Source organism: Gobius niger, assembly GCF_951799975.1.
Source record: "Gobius niger genome assembly, chromosome: 7".
Lineage (NCBI taxonomy): Eukaryota > Metazoa > Chordata > Actinopteri > Gobiiformes > Gobiidae > Gobius > Gobius niger.
The window spans coordinates 13,762,247-13,787,311 of NC_136858.1; the positions used below are offsets into that span (position 1 = coordinate 13,762,247).

The 25,065-nt window shown below is 41.8% G+C and overlaps 1 protein-coding gene across 1 annotated transcript in view; it reads right to left on the bottom strand.

The window, feature by feature from the left end:
• Nucleotides 1-710: 710 nt before the first annotated feature.
• The window catches only part of zcchc24 (zinc finger, CCHC domain containing 24), a 74,239-nt gene continuing 49,884 nt past the window's right edge, over nt 711-25,065 (bottom strand). The window contains exons 3-4 of the mRNA XM_079559986.1: nt 8,056-8,220; nt 711-850 (exon numbers count right to left, since the gene is read on the bottom strand). Of these exons, the coding sequence (XP_079416112.1) occupies nt 737-850; nt 8,056-8,220 (279 nt within the window). The 3' untranslated portion in view covers nt 711-736. The remainder of the gene's footprint in view (nt 851-8,055; nt 8,221-25,065) is intronic.

The window sequence follows — 25,065 nt, forward strand, 5'->3', positions numbered from 1 at the left end:
ACGGTATCCCTTAGTTCATTCACAGTTAGATAAGATGTGCTGTGGCATCATTACAAGGCCCTGCATATTATTATAGGCAAATGGAAGGCAATTCTCTGTAAACAAGAAGCCAAAGAACCCCAAACTGAGGTAATACTGTCAGTTACGCTAACGCTATTGGCTAATGCTAAGGCCAGTAGGTTTCCAAGGCACACAAAGTCACTGGGTTTTATGAAAAGCACTCGAGTGAGGCAGAAATTGCTCCCATGATTTAGATGGATAGTGTTTTGTGCTTTTTACATGGAATTGGAATAATGGTAGGTAGAATAATATTAGCCAAGTGTTAGCTATTTAGAAGAATGTAGTGTGACGAAGCTACATTCTACTAATTATTTGTAGCCTGCAATTAAGCTGTGAAATGGTGAATTTATTAATCCATTCTGTACTCCGCCTCTTTGCAAACTATATCCATAATAGTATAATTTGTCATTATGATGGTGAAAAATGTCTTATTTCTTTAAAAATTTGAAACTCTCATTACCACCACCATTCCATGTAAATGCAACAATCGACGGACAATGACAAAATGTGCTACAGCGGTGAATAATGGCGCAACAGTCTTCCATATATTTAAGGCTGCTGGAGGTGATAGAAGTGACGATGTCGTGATGAAGAACAGACGCCATCTTGGATCCTGGCTCCTCCATCTTGGCTCCACCGGGTTTTTTTCCCGCTCCATCTCTCTGCTTGTTGAAAGTTATTGCACGCGCCGGCAGTAGTAGCCCAGGACTTTGCACTTCTCGCACAAATGCTGGGGGTGCTCCTTGCTCTGGTCCGACACGTCCAGCCCGTCTGGCTTCTCTAGGGGGCGCTGTGGGACACAAACAGAGCCACAACAACAACAGGCGTTAGTCAGGGACAATCAGAGGCACAGGAATGCATACCAAACAGCGCACACAAAGCACTGTAACTCTTTAAAGGCGTTCATTTGGCAGCAGATTCCCCCTCCCTGGTTATACATCACAACTGCCCGGGCCCCTAGCTACACTGACTTTGCACAATTATTTGCAGAGATATGGCAATGCATCCACACTGGAAAATGTACTGCAGTTCAAAAACTTTCATGTTTTATAGAGGCTCTTCTAAAATAATTGTGGGCTCCACTGCAAGGGTGTTTTGCATTTTATAACCAAAAGTTCACTTTTATGTGTGAACAAAGTTATTTCTCATCACTATGCTCTTGAACACTTGGATTGCTGCCTGAATCCCTTCTGCATGTCACATATAGGAGGAAATCAAGTTAAAAATGGCTCAAAGGATGATGATGATGATGACTCATATGGGCATTATCATGTGCGTTGTTTTTATCATAATAGGCCCAGTAATGGTCATACTATATTAACCATAATCCATGGCAGAACAGCAGATTCCCACTCAGTTTCAAGTGATAGGCCCCTTTTTAAATGACATCACATGAACGAAACCCATTAGCTGCAGCGATATGGCAACACCACCCTGGAAACTGTACTTCGTTTTAACAACTTTTGTAATCTGAAAAACAGTTTAATTTGCACAGAAAAGCCAACCATAGCAAGCAATGGAAAGCTTTTCAAGCATCTAAAACGGGCCAACTTTTTAACAATAATCCTGGAATATTGTGTTTCTGCGTTTACTCCCGTAGTGTAAGCAGAGGGGGAAAGGGGGGTTAGCACGGGTCAGGCAAGGCGATATTTCATTCTGCTGCTAATGAGTCTGCCAGGAAGCGTGGAGAGAGTTTACTGTCGGCGCGTCAAAGGCATCAAGCCCTGGAAAATCTGATGTTGTTTTATGGGGGTCCAGTCAGCGCAAGGTGAAGGGACTTCCACAAGGCCGCAGGTACAGTCTCCGTGAAAACGCACACAGATGTCACGTTTCATATCTTTCATAAGCTATGGAAGTCATGTTATGGGAAAAGTCATTGATTTTGACACCAGGCTTTTAATTTCATGGAGAGCACTATGATTAAGTGTCGGGACGGCCTCTACGGACAACGCTATGGCGATAATTCACAAATCAGTCATTTCTAAAGTACAGAGCTTCGTGATGCCTTTGCAACAAATAATAATAGATAACTATAGACTGATTGCAGATTCAATATAACAAATCTGAACAAGTTTTCCAATGTTTTCTCAGTGCTGAGTGTGTAGAAAACCTTTGGGGGCCTCCAATCGTGCCTTGAAGGACCCCATATGAACCCCAGACCCCCCTTTGGGAACCAGTGTCATAGATGATTTGTAGTGTTGACAATTTAAGAGCTGAAATTATCTGAACGAGGCAATGTGCAAACATCATACCATGGCTAAAAGCTACGAAAGTTCATTTAACTCGGTATGCAGCTCATACAGAAATAGACATTTCATATTTAAAATTCCGGTTTTATTATTAATTTTGGAGGAGGTCTATCCACACAGGACTATTTGGTGTAGAATAAATACATCAATGTGGAATAAATATCAAGTAGCATTAATAACACTGGGGACTAGTTGGTGGTAGCCCACACATTCTCTGTGCTCAATGGACTCTCAATATGAAGGAATTCCTGCTTCTTCTCAGAGCAAAAATGCAGATGGTCTTCACGCACAATAACAGCTTTCATAAAGAATTTGGAAGCGCTTATTTCAACCAAACACTGCGCGAATACAGTGAGGCCTGCCTATGTTCACTTTATGTTCTTCTTCCCCTTCGCCACCACCAGTGTCAAGGATCTTTTCTCTCACGCTGACGTCTCTACCAGCCAAGGTCTAAGCGCCAAAGTTTATTCATTCAATACTCTACTCATCGCACTTCAGTCAGTTGTTTCTGCCTGTTTTAAGTTGGATTTAGTTGTAACGCCCTCCACTGGCAAATCAATGGCTCTGTGGTAATCCAGAAATCTAAAATGCAAATGAAAACTTTTGGATTGTGTGTGAGAAGAAGGAACAACCACACTAAACTCAATACTCTTCTGAAAATGAATGTTTATAAAGTTGCTACTCCTGGTATGTTTTTGATGATGAGGAACAATGTTATGAGTGTTAAAGCGCACAAAAAGGTTGATTTGGCAAGATGCATCTCCTTTGAGTTGCTTCTGGGATTATACTTCCATGAGTTTCAAGTGATAAAACATTTGGACTGTTGCCATTGCAATTTATGCTCAAAACAAATGGCGTCCATTAGTTTTAAGTTTTAAAAGCTGCACCAAAGCTGCACCTAACATTCCAGTTGCGTCCCTATAATGCCTTTATAGAGTTCAACCTGTAAGTAAAAACAAAAAATCCGCGGGGGATTGCATTATTTGGCATGGACTTCTGGCATCACATTAAAGACTAGATTTTAAGATTTTTATCCAGCCGTCCTGCGGAGTGGGTGGGATCCATATCGAGAGTATTTATGGGAATGTTTGGTGCGGCGAGTGAGCCGAGGGGCTTGAGGATACAGAGGTTAGCGGTCCGGTTCAAACGCTGCTGACAGGGGGAAATATGCTAAGTGGGTGACATGGCAAATGCAGGGAATTTGCTGGGCTATGTGTGTAGGCTAGCCACAAGTCACACAGAGAGGCCAGCCAGCTTTTCTCTTCATTCAGCTGCATGGAACAACACAGCGGGCAGTGGCCAGCTCTACCACGCTCTTTGGTAACGCTAAGGAAAGTATGTAAAGGCGGCCGAGGAAGGAAAATACAAATGTGCTATGATAAACAGGCAAAGACTGAGGACAAATTAGCCATTACATTTCCACAGGGTTCATGAGCATGTGCGAGACTTGGCAAAAGCTTGCAAGTGCTGTTCTTGCATAAAAACGATTTACTTTAGAAAATGTTGTTGCGGCAGTTTTTGCCATTCTTACAAAAAGTGGAGTATACTGTATTTGCAAGTAGAAGCATTAGTAAGTACAAGAAGTAGCTGTACAAGCAAAAGTATTGCGTGATACTATTTAGTTACACAAACCCCATTCAGAAACATTGGAGAAATGTTATCTGTAGTTGTAGTTGTAAGCAGTAGCTTAATGGGGTTACTGTTCGCTAACATTGGCACGTCTACAGGACGTCCCAAAGGTTGTCTGGTCAATAATCCCAGTTTCAGCCATGCATACTATTGTTGAGTTCATATTATTCTTATTATTTATGTGACCTTTATTTCACTAGGAAACTTCTACTTTGTGGGCGAGGGTGGTGCAGAGAGTGTGTCGTCTTGTGACCAGAGGGTCGGTGATTCGAATCCCGCAGGTGCACAATGTCGTTGTGTCCTTGGGCAAGACACTTCACCCACCTTGCCTCCAGTGTCTGCGTACACTGGTGAATGAATGAGAGTGTGAATGGGTGACTGGTTCCTGGATGTAAAGCGCTTTGAGAGCCTAAAGCAGGTAGAAAGGCGCTATATAAATGTGACTTCAGGGAGTCTCAGTAGATAATTAGCCTCACAGAGGAGCCTATTGACCATGTTGTTGTTTTTTGTGGCAGGGGAAACCGGGGCACCTGGGGTGAATTTACATAGAGACTTGGGGAGAACATGCTCACTCCACACAGAAAGGCCCAACCAGACCTGGAGACCAAATCCGGGACCTGCTTATCGTGAGACGCCACTGGGAAAAAAAGACAAGTTCATACCTCGCCAGTGTCATTGTGTCCCTAAGCATCAACTGAAAGAGGGACACAAGATCAAATATATACTTTTTCCATTCATTTGAGGCTGCATTGTGGTTGGTCTGGTGACGTGCTAGCTTTGACATCAGAACATCTTGACTTCATAGTTGTAGCAACACTAGTTAAAGGGATATTTCAGGATTTTTTGACATAGGGTCAGAGTGTTGTTGATTTCTGGAGATTTGTTTTATTTTTAAATTCATGCAGTCCTTATATTTGAAGAATTTAGTAGTGCTAGGCTAGCGCATATCTATGGTAACTAGTAGTAGTAGTCCTCTACCTTTGTCAATTCCACGTGTAGTAATGCCGGCCGCAGGTAAACAAACTACTGTAGATCCAGTAACCTAGCAGATCAGTCCGCCGCTGTGTAGCAAAATGGTTATATTTAAAAAATTATTCGGTAGTTTGGTGTTATAACTGATTTGCCTCAGGTGCACTGTGCTTGGGTCAGACTATTTTTAATGCAGGCTACTAGTTACCATAGACATGCGCTAGCCTAGCACTAGCACCACTAAACTCTTCAAATATAAGGACTGCATGAATACATTTTTTTTTAATTAATCTCCAGAAATAAACAACACTCTGGATAACTAGGAAATGAGGCCCTATGTCAAAAATCCTGAAATATCCCTTTAAAGTACTTTTTCCCCCCCAACTGGGTTCTTGACTCTATTCATGTCCTGTGTGTGCGACAATCCCGAGCAGCTGGAGTATTCTCAGACTGCGGGGCCTCTGCACTTTCCCAATCTTATTTCAGGAAGTGGAATCGGAAGAATGTGGAAACGCATAAATATCAAAAGACGGAGTGTTGAAGGTAAATACATCTCCGACTGATGAAAACACACACGGACCCTTCTCTCATCTAGCGCCAAACGTTTCCAAAAGACAAACTGGTGCTGCTACCTCCCTGTGACTCGAGGAAAGCTCACAGCGTAGCACTAAGTTGTCTCATATTATAAACTATGCAGAGAATCCTCGCAGCCATAAGCCAATCTAAGCCCCCTGCATAAATGTATACACAAGCTTAGATAACATTAGTAAATAATCCTCCTCTTCTCTCTTGTAATTATTTTATGTAAGTCCGACTTTATGACCAGGGATATGAAGGCAATTTCTTTTTCTCTATTTTAAAAGGGCCATCTGGATCTCGCAATAATAAGCAGCCGTGCAGAACGCGGCCTGTAGTCTGTTAATCTTGGTTGGACAATCAGCTCTTGCAACATTCGGAGGAAAATTGTGCCCGATGATTGTGTTTTTATTGTATTTCTAAGGAACATCAAAACAGTTCCCAGCACAGCATTTACACTGATACCGATACGTTTCCCTCAAAAATGAAAACAATGGAAAAATCAACTAGGAAACTTGGTTAAGCTGTTTGTATCAGGTTAGAGCTTAGACAAACACAGGGCTTAATTATGTAAACCGCACTTCAGTCTTCGACCATTTCATTATGGGAATCCAGGAGCATTGTCGTAACTAGACTCAGTCATTGTTAAAATTAAATCTTACATCAAGATGGTTTCAATATTGCTGTAGAAAAAAAAAAAAAAGGCTTTTAAATGACAACTTATAAAAAGTACGGACAGCTTTCTTTTAAAGGGGGGGTATTATTATGCAAAATCAACTTTTTCAAGCTTTACATCATGTTATTATGCCATTCCCTCATTAAAAACATGCCTGAAGTGTTGCCTTGCCACATTCACGTATTTTTGAGTAATCTGTAAAAACTCTGATGGCAGCCTTTTTAGGGATAGGTTTGCCTGATTCCTCCTAGGAACGTCCCCACCTCCTGGAGACGCCTCCGAGCTTTCGTCACTGTTCCTCAGCAGAACCTCCTCCCCACTGATGCCACAGACAGGAGGGGGTGTGTCGGGCAGTTTCAAAGGTTCTTAAAGAGACAGAGGCCTATTTCAAGACATTCGCTACAGCCATTTTGAGAGAGCAATTTTATACAAGGCAGTTTTTCTAATTTACTGCATTTACAGACCAACAGAAGGTTTCGTCATCATTGTAGTGTGATATAGACTGGTGCCATGTGATTGAAAAAAGCATACTACCCCCTCTTTAAGGTGAAAAAGCACATCGTTCTTTGTGGTTCTTGCAATATGACTGTATTTTCTTTCTTAACCTATAATTGAGCATTCTTTAGGCCTGTAGTCATTCAAACAAGGAATGGTTAATCATTCATTCTCATATGCAGATTTTGTGGCGTGGTTTGGGAATATGACACTAAAAAATATACATTTTAGGGTTGTCCTATATGATACAGGTGTGAAATATTTTATTCAACAGTAGTTAAGTTTGTTTCATTCAACACAAATCGTACGTAATTTGTTCTAAGCAAGACTAAGTACAACACAAAAATCATGAACATTATAACTATAAACACAGAGTCATAGAAGGGGGCGTGGCCTTTTTGACCATTTTTCACTCTTTTTAGCCCTTTTCTGGCGAAATAAAAACTTATTTACCACATACAAATAAAGTCAAGTCTAAATCTGGCCCATATGGATGTTTATTCACAGCAGATTGTTCAGTAGAAGTGAAAAAAGTCGTAGCTAGTGCTAGCTAGTGTTAGCATTAGCACAGTATTTATAGGCTTTTGAACCACTTTGCTCCACTCCATGTCTTTGTATCTTTATTTAGTAGAAACTATATTCATATCTCAGTATCTGTTAAAGTACTTTTTGAATAATTAGAGTTTCGATTTTTCTCCAAAGTTTTTTCCCCCTTAACTGTTTTCAAACATGACCATATATGGGCGATTCCAGAGATGCCGTCTGTATAGTTGACATTTTTTATTTCTGCGTGATTCTGAAAAAAAGTGCTGTTGTTGTGCGTAATAACACCTTGGGAGCACTTCGACGTCCCTGCAGTAATATCTTCACTCCTAAAGAATTCTGAAGATATTGCTGCGCGGACGTCGAAGTGCTCCTAAGGTACTATTGTAGTGCCTTACAATATAGAACCACTTTTTATCGGCTTAGAAAATCGACATGTTTAATTTTGTGTAACCAGCCATGTCCTAATGTGTAGAATGAGCCCGGACCTGTTCAACACAACAGCCTCTAAAATCCTGCACTGTCACTGAGAAAGTTGTTACTTCGGGTCTGAATTGCCGTCATGCACGAGCTTAATATAGAAGGTACAGTAACACGTATGACCAGAGGGGGCAGTAGTGAGTATAAAAATGACAACTTGCATCTAGCCCCTGTAAATAGGGAAAACGTGGAAGAGCTTGGTCGCTTGTAACTTCACGCCCGTTTGGCCCCATAGAGGAGAGGAGGAGAGGCTAAATGCTAACGACATCTTTGATCTGTTTGCGTGAGGGCATGCACAAAGACCAGACAGGTACACATCACCTCGCTCTGAACAGCTGACACAAGCAGTGCTCCGATTCCCCGACTTTCTGTCCTTACCTGCTTGTGCGGGTAGACGTTGATGTGGCACTTGATACATTCCTGTCCCATGTTGGCCCAGGAGTTGCCGCTCATCCACTTCCTCTTACACTTGGGACACTTGTACTCCCCAAAACACCTCTTCTTCCCCTGGTACGGCGTCAGGCCCTCTCCCTTGGGTCTGGCCTGAATAAACAAATAAAAACACATCTTCATTAACCGCAGATGGAGACAGCCAACGCACACATGGGGAAAACATTACATTCTCGAGATGAGGCTGCTAAAGAAAGCCTGTGCGGAGATCCTATTTAATTTTATGGAAAAGTAATGCATTCCGACAGCAGGGTGTGCCCGTCCAAATCTCATACGTCGATAATACATCACGCGGCGCAGTTCCACACATGCTTTTGGCACAATGAGCGGTTGCGTAATCGACGTTTACTTCCATTACATCTGTCTTCTATTACTGCGCTGATTCTCGCGAGGCAAATGATTACGAACAGTCAGTCCGCTCCGCAAAAAAACACGAGGACAATATTTAGGGAGGGCCTGTCCAATGATGTCATGCTGGCCCGCGTTATGTAGGCCACTATAGACACATTTTCCCCCTAAAAGCAAGTCGCAAATAAGATCACAAATTGGGTCTCGTGCTGCCAGAAGAAACCAGCAATAAGTTAATTTGTTGAAGCTTGTCATTATCAATTTACACAGACGGCATGTAACCAGGACTGTCGTTGGACGTGTGCTAAATTGTGGCTTAAATATGCTTTTAGGCCTCTCCACATTGATATTTCACTTTTATGACATGCAAAAATGTTTGTGTGTGGAAAAGGCGCATTACAAGCAAGGAGCATGTGTAAAAGGACAATGCAAGCTTTCATTTCTGGCTAACAACATGCTAACAAATCACTTTTGCCATAATAAATCTGTTTTCAATACAGGTATATTATTCCGTTTCGGTATCAGTAGCCTATCCAGTCATTTTGACAGGATCGGATTTAATGACTGGATCAAGTCTGATACACCAAAAGACGGCTGTGAATCTGCTGTCCTGAATCCACAGCAGCTCCAGCCTGCAGGAGCTGCCGATTCAAGAATGCTATCGGTTAACAAGGCTAAGCTAGGCAATGGTTACTATTGCTAACCTGCCGCTAACATCTGCTTCTTGAAAACTCACTGAGGGCAATCATCAGTTGCTAAAAACATAATAATAAAGAAAAGTTTCCTTTGCAGTGCTGTCATTACAAAGGAGCCAGAAAGAATCGAATCCAACAGCGGTGATGAGAGCGCTCTTCTAGGTTAGGTATGCACTTTATGCATAATAATTAACCATGTGGGCCTGGTGCTGGTGTCTTTTACAGGCACTAAACATAATGCCATAGACCTGAATATCTTTTAGAAGCAGATAAAGCTGAAACTACAATATCTGCTGCTGTTGTTTTCTGAAGGGGCTAAAAATGCTGCAATGATAAAACTGTTTTTGTTTTAATGTAAAATGTCCATTTTAGCCTGTATAATACCAACAATAACTTCTAATTTAACATTCAAAGCTAAATCCAAAACGTCTCACATGTTTTTAAAAATGCCAACTGGTGAAACTACTATATCCAATAGGTCTAATGGATCCAATACATAAAGTGTATTATTAATATATATTATATAATATCTAATGCTATATATTATAACAGTATCGGCCATGAAGTGTCAAAATATCGGATCGGGGATTCTGTAGTATACTAGGAGTATTTTTAGACACATATATTACATACTTTTTATGTTACACTTCAAATATATCAAGGCTTCAAGACTTCAAAACTTAATCCGAATAAATTAGCTGTGGCTAAAACCGTAGCTTAACACCACCAAGTATGAAGTGAATGAATGATGACGACAGTGTAGCACTTTGAGAAACTTGGTAATACCGGCTTGTAAAGTGCAATACAAGTGTAGGCTATTATTATTATTATTATTATTGTTATTATTATTAAATCCCAAATAGGCTACTCCTACAACTAGGTACTCGTGACTCAAGACTTGGTGAAGTGTCTTTCCCAAGGACACAATTATTATTTAGGTCATGAAAATATTCCAAATGAATACATTTAGGTAACTGCATGCCTGGAGGAGTCCAGTGGGTTGCTCAATTCTATGCCAGAAGGGAAAAGACAAAAAGTCTTTGAGTCGTATATCTGGAGAAATTCTTCCACCGCTGTCCATTCGTCTCCGTCATTTCAGATTTCTGCGTGGATTAGCCAAACATCTGCCCAGCGACAGCGATAATCAATGTTCAAGTGGTTATTTCAGCTGACACGATCCTTTAACTGCTGAAACAAAAAGGAATGTTTTATCTGAAAAATTCTCTCATGCACCGATGGTTATCTGATATGACGGAGAGCAATAATCTTGAATTCACAGCGTGCATGTGGTGGCGGCGCTCCAGAAGGTTAGGAAATGTGCTCTCCAACTGAAAACGGGCCACATTCCCCCCTTGCAAGCCGGGGTTTTGTTTTCTTAATCACTTTTACATTGGCTGCAGATTCTGGGGGTTTATCTCGGAGGTGGAGGAGGGGGGGGGTACGGCAGGGGTAGAGGAGGGGTCCGCTCGTTTTTGTCCCGGGCCCTCTTCTTGCATGAGTAATACCGGCCCTAATGAGCTGCATGTGGAGCGCTCTCCAACAGACGTCAGCACTTTGCATCAGCAGCCTGGACCGAGTAATGCAGCGTGAGCTGACTGACCTCTGCCAGTCAACTCTCCCCTCTGTGCCAGCCCCGTCTATTGTCAACATCGTCTCCCTCAGAGTTAGCCTTAGCCGTTTAGCCTCTTTAAATGTTTAGTGAACGGAAGATGTTTCCTCACAAATCCACACATTCAGAACAAACATAACTTTTTTCACTCCTGACCAGCAGCTTTTAGAGTTTGACCTGTTGATTGATTCTCAACACGAACACAAGTTACAGTGCTGGTTTTCATCTGTTTGTTACTCCATCAGTTCGTCCCAATAATCAAAACCATTTAGAACAGAATAGGCCGGGGTTTCCACTATTTTTTAGGCCATGAACCCTGAAATAACCCCGTGGACGACTGGGAACCACCAGAAAAAAAGGGATTGCCGTTTGTAATCATTTCAAGTTGAGGCACGTTTATTGTAGAGCACAATTCATACAAAAGGCAATTCAATGTACTTTATATATAAAATTACAACAACGCAGATAAAATCAATCCACAAAATATCAATCTAATCATCAACTAATGACTTTAAAAGTGAAGATTTCTGATAATGAAGTTTTCAAATGCACAGCTAAAAAGACCTGTTTTCAGCCTGGACTTGTCAGTGTTAAGACCTGTCTCACATATTCTTGGAAGTCCAGAATCTAGCTGCATGAAACTGAAACTCAGCCTCACCGTGTTTAGTCCCATCTTACTCCTGCTGGTCCCCAGACCACTTTGGTGCTAGACTATGAAGAGACTTGTGCACAAGCAGTGCCATTTTAAAGTCTTTTCTTTGAGCAATAGAAAGCCAGTGCAGAGACCGGAGCACTGGACTAATATGGTTGTATGTCCTGGTTCTGGTCAGGACTCGAGCAGCAGCGTTCTGGATGTACTGCAGCTGTAGCAGCTGTCTAACAGTGGGCTAACCAGTAGTCTAACCACACATGGATTAGTCTCTCTAGGACAGGATAACTTTGATCTTGGCCATATTTTCTAGAAGGTAAAAAGTGATAATAAAGTAAAAGTTAGTGATTTAGCAGCTGTTTAGCTTCAGGTCAGTCCATTATTACTCCCAGATTTCTAACCTGATATTTCGGTTAGAAAGTGAGACTCGCTGATCACACTTTCTCTTTGTTTCTGTGGGCCAATGTTTTCAGTTTGATCTAAGTTCAGCTGGAGAAAGTTGTTTCGCATCCACGCATAATCTATTTGATGCAGTGACAGAAGGGAATCAACGGGCTCAGTGTCCGGACACATTATTGCAGCGTATTAGCTGACCTAATTCACAAATACTATAAATGATATAACAGCAGTGTCATTTTTCTTTTCTTTTGTTGTGAAATCTTGAGCCCCTTAACCCACTGCCTCCTGACCCCCACTTTGGGAACCACTGGAACAAGCACAATGCCGTCCCCAGTCTCCCCCAGAGTCATTGTCATCTCTCCTCCCTCTCCCCTTAGCACACCGCCTGGAAAATGTGAGGCTCTGACAGGCTTTTCTTAATGCAATCAATGGTGCAGTACTGAAACAATGCCATAGCAACAACACTGTGTTTGGACGCCGTCCTGCAAACGAGCAAGTCCAAGTATGATTCAATCCAAAGTGCAGTCATTTACTCTCACATACGGTATGAAAATACGAGAGGTGACACATGCAAGTTCAACGAAAAACATTCCGAATATTAAAGGCCCTACACATGTTTTTCTAACAGTGGAATTTTTCTTTTTTTTAATGTATGTGCCAAAAGAAAAAGATACAGTTAACATCTTTGTCTATGAGTTTGGCTGCCATTTTACATATGATTAAAGGCCCTATACCTGTTTTTTCCCCCAAAATAAATCAAACCGCTGTTGTCTCTGAAGTGTTTGAAACGATCACACAGGCCTCACATCACAAAAATAAGTTGAAATGTAGGAAAATACAAAGAAGCGTCAAATATACACCTAAAAAATGAACACAACCCTAAAATAAATTATGTTTAAATACGATGAATTAATTACAAAGGCCATAATGAACTCAAGTCCCAGCACCAATAAAAAACAAACAAATTACCTATTATGATGTTGGCGTATATAGGACTGAACTAGTGGGGGGGGATCCTGTTTTGCCGGTCCCTCACCTCACAGGACACCCCACACCACACCCCTCACCCTCACCTGCCCCTCACCGTGTAAACACAAACACATGCAGAGATCGCAAATGTTTCAAGCAGCAGACGCCGCAACAGTTAGCATTATGAGCGACCTGCTCTCATGCAGCTGACATCCTCAGGAAATGTCCGTTTGTTTAATAACCCAACATCTACAGGGAGCTGTCAGGTCTTTTTCATCCTTATGATAAAAAAGCTGAGCAGGCACCAGAGGCTGAGGTGTTCAAGTATTGCAGGGTAAAAAAAAAAGGAGCAGGGAAGGGTTCACTACTGACAATTCCTGACAAAAAAATTCAAAAAGACACAGCTTAGTGCAGCTTTAACATTTGGGAGAAGGTTGAATATGACTTGATAAAGTAGATCAAGAGTCACTTTCAGAAGATGTATGAAGAGACATACTCTCTAGCAGGAGGTAGCTGACAGTAAACTGCTAGTTGGTCCCCAAAGTGATTTCTTACTCCAGAATGAGTAGGAGGACTAACTCATTCTCAGTTGAAATAAAATGCACTGATTCAGACGCCTTGTTTGGAGTCAGCAATCAATAAATGTACTTAAATGTACTAAATACTGAGAGTTTTCCCTCACAAATCACTGTATTTACAATAGAGGACTAACACACAATGAATCAGGTGTCCCAGCTTCAACCAGTATGACCCCATGGAGACAGTCATGTCGTTTGACCTCGTAATACCCAAATAATTGCAGCTTTAAGTTTGAGATTTGATAATTGCCTCCAAATATTAGCTATTCCAAGTTGATTGCAGGTTAGCTCTCAGCCCTACCATAAAACCTGCCCCATAATGAAATTGTTGCCACACTCTGCAGGCCGTTCCTGGATGTAATAAACGCTGATTTGCGCTTCATATCCGTGACCATCCGAGCCGCAGGAGGTCCGAACATGACCCCAGTGAATCACGGGGAGAGCTGCGTCTGAATGTGCTCCATGATGATTTCCTGTTCGCTCTCTTTGTTGGAGATGTAGTCTCTGAGGGTGAGAGTGCAGCCAGAAACAGCCCTGTCCTCCCCGTGACCACGGTCTCTGGCCTTGGCCCCCCACCGCACAACCTTCCTGCAGCTGAAACCTTTCCGATAAGCACAGATGCACTCATTTTGAGGACGCTACATGCTGCTGATGGTAACAGGACTTCATTCATGCAGCACCAACACACTACAGCAGGATTACACTGGTCACATATTCCATTATCAGTGGGGAAAACAACAATAAAAGCATAAAAGAATAGCATGAAACAACTTATCTGGATATGGCCAAAATATGACCATGGCAGTTAATGTTATGATACTGACCGTATATTTTTTATGATTCTTTTTTTTTTATCAATTAGTGAACTAGTGAAAAAAATGTACACAATTAAAGTATCTACATTACATTGTTCTAGTGCCATTTTGATTAAAGGTGAGAGTGTGTATAGACCAGAAAAACGTTGATTGATAAAAAGCAATGGAGGCTAGAGTTTTTCACATGACACAAGTCACCCAAAGCACTTTGCACAGTTTCAGGGGATTTGTACTTCATTCACTCCACACGGTGATGGTAAACTATACAAATGTAGCCACAGTGTCCGACTGCACACACATCATTGATACTGGCCTATTGTACATGTTTTTAGTGGTAGGGGAAATCCGGAGTACCTGGAGGAAATCTACAAAGTCACGGGGAGAACATACAAACTCCGCACAGAAAAGCCCTGTTCGGGGATCGATCTGAGCCTGTTCCTACAAATGCTTCAGCCTATGTCTTTCCGGACCTGTTTGAACAGAGCATTCTGTCCCATACAAATTAGTGGAGAAGCCAGTCCCTAAAGTGTTGAGGTATGACGTGTCCATTTCATGACATTTACGTAATTTCTTTGCTTTCTCTATCATTAACAGTATTATCATGTTTAGTGGGCTCGAACGCCATTTCTCCTTTTGATTTCTAGGTTCATGTCCCCCAGTATCTTATTCAAATTATTGAAAATATGCCTCCCATATGATCTGATGATATTATACTATAAATTATCTTGGGAGTGTCCTCACCCCCAGGTTGCAGTGTTAATTTCGTCAACTAAAATATTTAGTCTTAATTTTAGTCAAAGTTATATTTTTGAAGACTAAAATTGGACTAAAACTAAATACTAAACTAAAAGTTTTTCATGAGACTAAAACTATGACTAAAATGTCCAGATATTTTAGTCGACTAAAATAAGACTAAATAAAAATGAAAAGGAGAGACTAAAATCATCCAAACTTCTACTGACTGTCTGAAAGAGCCTTATATCATGTAAAGTCACTGCCAAAGGAGCAGCTCTGAGCTTTGTTCATGTGGAGCAGCTCCAGGAAGCAGAGGACCTGATTAAATATGATTATCATGAATATTATATATGCAAAGTCGACTACATTAGTCTTAAATAAATTAACTAAATTGACATGCAATTTTAGTCGACTAAAACTAGACTGAAATTAAATTACATTTTAGTCAAAAGACTAAGACTTAAATTAAAATATGTTGTCAAAATTAACACTGCCAGGTTGAGACCGACTGCTCTATTGTACAGTGTGTAAAGGGCCTGGAGATAAGGTGAGTCTCCATGTAGTCTCTTGACAGGTTTGATTTCAGCTGAGCCTTTTTCAAGTCTCGGACAGGTCTTGGAGATATTGCAGGGATGTCACAGAAACGTCTCTCAGGTTGAAGACAACTAATAGTGTTGGCAACGTTGTCACAACTGCTTGAGACCGCGTAGACCTCACAGAGACCTCTCGGGGGACATTCAGAGACTCCACAGTAATCAAACCTTTTTACCGAGACTACCTGGAGACTCACCTTATCTCCAGGGGACATCTCAGAGGCATCTCCATGACCAGCTGCAACTCGAGTCTCCAGCTAGTTTCCAACTAGTCTACAGGCCGGTGAGAAAGGCCCTTTGTATGCGCACAATCATTACGGGTTGCAGGAATATTACGTAGACTTCAAACACAAACGCATCTCTGCAACTCTCCTCCGTCGAGACAGGCCCTTAAGTGGAGGAAGAGCAGGGATAGACTTTCAGCAAATTGTCGGGTTTGGGAGTCAGACTCACAATGCCGAGACTGGCAAAGATTGAATTGGGAACCAGTCTGTGGCTCTTTCATCCAAAATCTCCCCAGGGACTAACTGTGTCACACAAGTTCAAATTACTTGTGATCTTGACTTAAGACACCAAGATTGTGTCACAATGGATATTCCAACAGTGTAAGTAAACTCACCAATTACTTTATGGAAGCAATAGTAACAGTGTAAGCACAATATAAACAGTGTAGTATTAGGAAATTAACTCTTAATTAACTCTTATTCTCAGTATACACACTGATCTGAGCACCCAATTTCACACCAGTTATGGGCTAATCCTCCGTTTACAGCTTCACTGGCGGCTCTTCCCACCTCCACAAATATGAGCCATCTTTTTTTCCACTGGTTATTTCGACCGCATGTTATAAATCAAGGCTTTGTAATCGCTGTGTGGACAGTTGTTGTGAGGCCATTGCAGCATCCACCCATGTCCTGCTCTCCGGAGGTCTCGATCACCGCAACCATATAAACTTTATTTGCAAAACTGACCCCGCTCAGTCCGTCTGAACAGACAGAGCCCAATGTGCCGATGGCCATGTGTCCACCTCTGTAAACACCACACTGCTGTGATGGTAAGTCCAATCTCACAAAGTCGTCAGAGCTGCATGTGTAAACATCAGCCATCAGCCAGTGTTTTAGTACTACTTCAATTCCAGGAAAAATCCCACGCGCATTTGCCTTTAAAGTAGTCCCAACTCAAACGCACAATGACTAAGTTAATGGAACAACGTCATCAGATGAGTGGAGGCGGATGTATTTTTCTTTGCTTTGTGCACAGAGTCATTGGAGCTTGCAGCAAAGTGAGAGCTAAATGGAAACGTCGCTGCCAGCTGAAGGTTCTCATGTTAGAGTAAATTTACTTTTTCAGGCTTTTCACCATAATGTTTGCTGTTCAAAATCAGACGGGAGTAGTTTAAAAGGACAGCTCTCTATATGCAGGTCAATAAGAGTATATCATTGTAGTCGTTTCTAAAGATTTTTACTTGTTTCCAACACACTTAACACTGTACATTAATACATAAAGTGTCTTAACTGCATTTCCATGGAATAAATGCACATGTCAAAATATTGCATATCTTTTATTTTCATGTTTATTTGGTCGGAACAATGCATGTTAATAAATGAACACACATGGGACACGTGCATGTAAACACGCCACTAATTTCCATCTGTTGTCCCCCACTCCCACACACAAACACTTTCACTCATCCTGACCTATTGTACATGTTTTCAGTAAGGTTGAGATATACTGTATTGTCCTTGTACAGAAATTTGTGCTCTGCATTTGACCCATCCTTCGATATCGCTGGGGCAACCCATAATGAGCAGTGGGTGACGGCAGTGTTGCGCCCGGGGACCCATCTGCAGATGTAGAGCCAGGCTGAAGGTCAGAATCACCTGGCTGGAGGATTACCTATTATACATGTTTTTAGTGGTAGGGGAAACCAGAGAACCCAGAGGAAATCTACGCAGACACAAGGAGAACATGCAAACTCCACATAGAAAGGCCCTGTCTGGCTGAGGATGGAACCCGGGACCCTCTAGTTGCGAAGCATGAGCGCTAACCACTGGGACACCATGCTGCCCGGCCCTATTAAACAGGAACATGAGAATTGAATTGCTTTCAATAAAGATGTAGAGTGAATGACTGTGTATTGGTTTCTTGGTTACTGAGCAGATAACAGTTAATGGCGCTGTGGCTGAATTTACTGTACAGTATTCCTATTTTTAAAGGATCCAAACATGCTAATAGTTAGGCGAGCTAGATCCTGGAGCTCTGCCTCACCGTAAAATCTAAAAACATTTTTACCTGACTAAATCAACATGTGTCTGTATTTAAGTGATTTAATATAATTTCCCTATCGTTACATCATTTACTTGACAAACATTGACAACAATATAGTACAAAGAATTAGCATGATGGGTAGTCACAGAGGCATCATGCTGCTCATATGCTGTTGGTCACATGAATTTGTCCAAGAATTTAACTAGAATAATTTCATAATGTTAATGTTAAAACTAAAAGTAGCAGAACCTGTAAAAACATATTCAGTAGCACCACAGAACTTTTAGTGCTGGACAAACGCATTTTCCAGAGTGTGTCTCTCTTAGTTGGAGTTAGCACGAACCTAGCATTAGCAACCAGTGGATTAGCCTCATTTCAACACTCAACTATTACGAAGCATCTGTTTGTTAGCATATTAGCTATAGCTGTGTAGCTAGTTAACCATTTCACCATAATTCACCCCAGTTTAAGCCAGTATAACACAACAGTCAGCTTCATGGACTCTACACATTCTCTGTGAAATAGAAAGAACCGAAGCAGCTAAAACAGCGCATTTACCCATAATTATAAAGCATCACATATTATTAAAAAAGGGTCAGTTACACAGTATCACAAAAAAGGCAGAACAAAGCACAGAGATTAGTAATGACTGAAAAAGTTCTTGAGCTGTGTTGCTGAAACACGTTCACTCAATGTTTGTTTCTACTCATCCAACGAAAGCTCGCTTGTAGCGATTATGGTGTTTATGTTTGATGACTTTATAAAGAAATCTGTAACCGCAGTGGCCCGACCACATCCTGAGAGTATCTGCCGCAGCGCAGGTCAGACGAAGCATATGCGCACATGCGATACACCAACATACTCTGATGCAATCTCTATGTCAAACATGGCCACACACAGAAAAGCAAACATGTGCAGAGACGGGCGGACACAAGGCCTGACGGCTCTGCTGCCACACACTGTGAACAAAGCCACAGGTCATGGACTTTTGGACTGTTTGGGTCTCAGGGTGCAGAGGTGATTGAGCGGCAAAAACATTTACTCAATTCACGTTACTCAAGTAAAAGTAGTCGTCCAGACAATAAGCCAAGTAAGAGACGAGTTGAAGAGCGTCTGGAGCAAAGACTTAACCCCCGCCTTAACCCAGCGCTTTTTCAACAGTTCAGCTTGACCCAAATGTAAAAGCTTCTCGACTGGAGTTTACAACCTATAGGCCACTGTAACGCCTCATTTGAAAGCTAAGACCTACAAAAAATAAAAAAATGTGTTGCATTTTTTTGTTTTTGTTGCTTTTTTATTATATATTGTTCCTTTTGTTCCTTTTTTGTCACATTTTTGTCATGCTTTTGTCGAATATTCATTGCTTTTTTGTGTCGGGTTGTGTCGCCGTTTTTTCATGTATTCGTTCCTTTTTTTTTCATTCAATGCTTTTTTCGTTGTATTTTCATTGCGTTTTATTTGTTTTTTGGCAGGTTTGTTGCACTTTTTCAGGTTTTCATTGTTATTTCTGTCGTGTTTTTGATGCATTCTTGTTGCTCATTTGTTGCGTTTTTGTTTAGCCTATAGGCCGGTGCAATGCCTCGTTTGAAAGTTAAGACCCTTGTTGTGTGAACTTACAGGTGGTGGATGGCAGGAAACTGGTTCAACAAACTGACTTTTTGAACGATCCAAATATAAATAGTCTCTCATCGCTCCCACAGTCCAGGCCAACAAAAAAAAATCCTAATCCTAAAAAAGCATTTTGAAATGTTCTTCTAGTAATCATCCTGTTGCACATACATTTTACCGCCAATCCTAAGTCACCCTAAGCTCACAGACATTTCCTGGCACCACAAGCAGAGGTGGCCACTTGCTTTTAAGAACTCCAACTTTACTATCCATCATCGTCGACAAACTCTCCCTGTGTAACTTGACCATAATCAAGTGTAGCGTTTGAAAAATTGTGCTGAGAGTTGGGCGACCCCGAGCGATAAGGTTACTGGATTGTTTCCACCTGGTGCGTTCGTTTTTCCTGACAGTTAAGACATAGCTTGGACTGGTTAAGGGTAGATTTGCCCCTTGCACGTCATGCTTTTCGTCCTTGCTATATCTCTCCGGGTCGTTGGGCAATACTCAAGTTTGAACCGGTGACAGCTTTTGATCAACAACGCTATTCAAACATCTCCTCTCCTTTAATGCTTTATTTTGATTTCTTGAAGCCTGTGTTATTGCTCCGTGTTATTCTTGTTCATCCTGTTTCCATTTTCAGAGCGGTTCAGTCACATTGATATCTGGTAAGTCTTTGCACAACCGACTTGCTGCTGAGAAGAGCAACAAATCTCCTTCGATTTGATAAGGATGGCTTGTCAATCGTAATGTTTAGTTTAGTTTTGTGGGACGGAGACCTGCAGACTTAAGACAGGACGGTAAAAGCAGCATGAAATGGGGAGATTTGGGGGAGTTTAGGGAGGAACATTAAACATAATTTTAAGTCTATTGATTGGTAACCCAAAAGTAAGAGTCTAGATCAGAACCAAGTATGGCAGTCCGCCCTGATTCACCATCCGACGAAGCCCCTAACATGTGTATAATGAAATGTGAACATAATTTATCTCAAGCTTGTTGTTGTTAGTCTCGCCAACCAGACTCCGCTTCTTTACAGAAGAGGGTCTGGCAACACTCCATTGCGCGCTTTCAAAGGAAGTGACGCAGCGACGCAGCTCCCTGAACGGGCGTCACGTTGTTGCGCCTTTGTTTTGTAGTTTTTCAGCACAAGCAACCACTTCACGTAATGCTCCGGTATGCTTGTATTCCGTGTGGCAGGAGCGCCATTGTTAATGTCCGAATGACTACAACTTTCTTGTCGCTGTTTCTGTCGTCACATCCGCTATGTTCTCATTGGCTGCTATGCGCTTCGGTTGTCCCACATTAGTCCCGCCTCAAGCAGTAGCTTTTCAACGACAGGGTCGCCAGACTAGTCTCCTGTTTATTAATTAATAAACATTGGAGATTAGTCTGGATGCCAGGCTATGTTGTGGTACCCAGTCCTACCAAACCTTTAGGCCAATTTACAGTCATATTTTTCCCTTTGAGCTGTTAATCATCTAACAATAAAGACTCAACGTCCCAGACACTCTCCTGTCCTTCTCCCAAGGACACGCCTCATTCCAGGATTAATGGCTTCACGTCGAGTGCTTGATTAAGCGGGACGGAGCCGGGGAACAAGGAAAAACCGAGGGGGATTGAATGCTCGTTAGGACAGGAAACACGGAAACAAGGGGGTCTACAGCCAAGTGGTCAGGAATCACGCTCTGGAATCTATACACAAACACTTCGAACTGGGAGAGAAACACAAGTGGACGAGGCCATAGTCACCGGAGCCAAGAGCTGAGGGCCCTTGAATCGGCAACTTAGGAGGGAAGGGGCGACTGTAGGGAGAGGTCTGGGCTATAAAGTGTGATTGATTTCATGACACTTCAACAAAAAATTGCTTTTTAGTAGATGCGAGATGTGAATCTAATGATGTCTTTTGTGTTGAGCTCGCACACTAACTGTCATCTTAAGGTCAAGCTCAACATTCAGAGGTTGAGTCGACAACCATTGGGCCATTTTCAGTAAAATCTTTTTTTTTAATGACATTCATGGCCTTATTGTTTAGTTTGGGTAATTTGATTGAAGACGAGAGCAGGTGGAGTCTGTAACATCCCATCAACCCATCAACCACATTTACGTGACATCAAAGCCTAGTTAGAAATCATTAAATCATTATATTCAGCTAAGTTTCTGCTTCTTGTGGGGTTGGATACATACTCAACAGACCTCGCCATACTTTAATATAGGGACTGACTTCACCGATCATTTGTCTGGGGATGGAACGCTGAATCAAAACAGGCCCGGGAAGCCGTTGGCGAACAGATGTACGTATTTGTGGGAACAGACTCGGATAGCTAGCGGCGTTTCAGCGATTTCTAGGAACCATCCCCACTTGGACTAAATGCCAGGCTACAGAATACTGAAAGGTTTCTCGGAGATGCCGGCTCACGAACTGTATGTTGGAATCAAGTTATTTCAATGGGTTGGATGGACGGAGGGAGGAGAGGAGAGGGGGAGAAGAGGGGAACTGGAGGGAGGCAAGGACCTAAATCCAAAGCAGATGGCCTCTATAGGGGCACAACACGGAGCTGTCGTAAAGTCTTCGCTCTGTTTTCAATTAGGCCATACATTTTGAACAGGCCGGGGAGGAACGTAGGGGGGGGTGGGGGGGACATTACAATGCTAACTAACCACAACTAAAAGTGGATGATTATCATGTGAAGGAATGCTGGTTCACTTTAAGAACACACTGTAAATGTTGTAGTACAAACCAGCTTAGGAATTTAAAGCATCCGGCCTATCGCAGGTAGACTTTGAGTAAGTAAGAAGAAAATCTCAGTCTAGACAACACCCACTCTGGCCCGTCCCGAAAGTTCAGAGAAGATTTGTATAATTCTGTGAAATTGACGGAATGACATGGGATCACAGCGGGCTTAAATCATGTTGAGTCTAGGTGAAATTGGAACAAATGGCGGTCAGTGGCTTTCAGGGATGAATGAGCAGAATTTTCAATGGTAATACTATATCAAGTCAATGGAGAAACTACTTTATGGTAATATATCTATAATTGTGTGATTTGTGATAAATGTTCCTTAACATCAAGAGAAGACTCAAAATGTTTTAAAAGACCCCATGAAGACAGGATCATTTGTTGTTTGCCTGGCATAGTACTGCCTAAATTGTACTCTTTGTGATTTAAACAATCTGCTGTGGCGGAATGGAGTCGATGCTGGAAAAAAATACAATATTGGGAATCGGCTACAAATGTCCGATACTGAACCGATTCCAGTTGTGGCTCTCACCGCTTTAAAAACACTCCTTTCATCAACTAAATCTAAGTGAATATGGGCATGCTGTACCTCATTTTGAAGGGCAGAACCTGGGGAATCCCATCGCTGAATTCATTTTATTGTTATTTTTAATAAATGTGCAAATTGCCACAGCTGGCCACAGTATGTTAACAACATCCCGTTTGCAAGAGAAGATAAGACTTTCTTGATCTTGAAATGAAGTAAAGAGGACCATTTACTTTTTCACTCAGAGAAAGACACTTTTATGGAAGTCTCTTGGAATCGGTTAATACTGGATATTGGTAGATACATAAACCCCAGTATCAGTATCGGTATCGGGAGTAAAAAGGCTGGATCGGTGCATTTCTAGTCAAAAGATATAGTGTTGCATTCATTTTTCACCCAGACCTTGTGTTGTTGCTAGGAGAGTGTGACCACTGTGCAAAACCTTCTCCAGCACATCCCGAAGATTCTCAATGGGGCTAAGGTCTGGACTCTCACATTTCATTCTATGGGCACATAGTGTTTATGGACCTAAACCTGACCAACTGCAGCGACCCCAGATCAGAACAGTTAGTTAAATCCAGGTGTTTGTTTTTTTTGCCAGGCAGTGTATATCGCCAAAGTGCGTAATCGCAGTGTTAGGTGGTGCAATTTCCATATCATAATAGTTACTTAAACCCACACCGCGTAGAATTTTACCCAATAAATAAATTGAAATACAAGCATCTATTTAATGACAGATATTTTCATCATTGAAAAATACCTCCTAAATGTACAAACAAACATTTATGAGGCTAACCTCTCCTAAGATATGACTGTAAACTTTACCAGGAGTGGGTACGTCTCCAGCTCGTCTCCATGGAGATGTGAATTTGAGATTTAAACAGGTACGTTTATCATCCAAATCCATTCGTTTATTAACCACTGCACTAATAGCATTTTCTGTGTTGAGCTGGTCATTAAGAGCATGTTTTGTTTTTCCGGCAACAGTAGTCCAAAATGTTACACAGTGTACCTTTAAAAATGTGCAAAAGTTCAGCTTGAGTAATGATCATTTTGTTTTGGCACAATTTGATTTAAAAAAAACAGCTTAAAATAATGGAACATGTGGTATTGAAATGTTATAATATTGAAGACAGTTATCAAATATCTATTTTTTCCCCCTCATATCGTGCAGCCTAAACATGAAGAAAAAGCCATCAGTGTCCGACCACTGGAAGCGTGCGGTTCAGAATCCTGTCTCAGGCCACTGATCCTCCAATTGTCTTGGCCTTCCATTCCACAGTTTGAGTAATGACCAGCGCGCAGACAGACTTGAATATTCCCAGACGCCCCTCCAGAACCTGAACCCTTAATCCCGCATCTTTCAGCGGGAGGACAGCTCAGACCCTGCCCTAATATCAGAGCGCCGAGTCCAAGCTAAACGCAACAGGAGCCGCCCGGAGCACCGACACTTCAAGGCTGCGGAGATGAGGTTTCAAACTCTCGCCGCGAATTAGAGGAGATATCCACCTACTGCCCACAGCTTGTCCACTGTCAACAAATGAAACCAGGAGAACATTTTTGACGAGTTTAACATGCCGTTTGATAGGCCTGCGATATCGACTAAGGCAATATTCAACACAAGGATTTCGAAAAATGCGGTTGATACAATGTAATGCGCGAAGACCATTGTTGCAGTCAAGCTACCGTTCTTCAAGTTTGTCTCAAGTCCACATTGCTTGAGACTTGTTCTAGTCATGTGTAAGTCTAAGAGTCCAAGTCGTTCATTATCTACAACCAAGTCCAAGTCACAGGTCCAGCACATTTAAAGAGTTCACTTTTTTGTGATTGCTCCCAACTTTAAACCACCCTTGATCCTTTGAAAGCTTGTTCACAAAAGACGATGCAGTTGCAGGTAGTGCCAAAAACTAGTCAAGTCTAAGCCAAAGTCCTCAAATAGTAGATACAAGAACATCTACTATTTCTACTGCTACTTTTCTGCAGTGGGAAAATCACCATTGGATTTTGACAAAGCTTGAATTTTGAACTGAACTTGCTCTGGCAAATTGCACTGTTCAACACAGTCGTCGAATGCCCATTTTTGTCCCCCTAATATCATCCTATTCGATTACGCTGAATGACCCTCAGAGGCCTTGCGCAAAGTGGTTTGTTTTGCTTGAATGCTTCCACTACTCCATTGTCCTCAGAGTGGGAGGATGATGCACTGTGGGCTCCAAATGTTTGCAATTTCTTATCATAAACACTCGGCGGAGAAATGATGGTTCGCTGGACTCCACCGCTGCCCCGAGCGCGACATAAAGGCAACAAACGTTCTCCTTTTATGAGCTCCGTTCCCTACATTTTGAGAGGAGTAAACAATGAGGTCGCTTTGGTATGAGGCAAGACTCTTCCCTATAAAATCCAGCCGTTGCC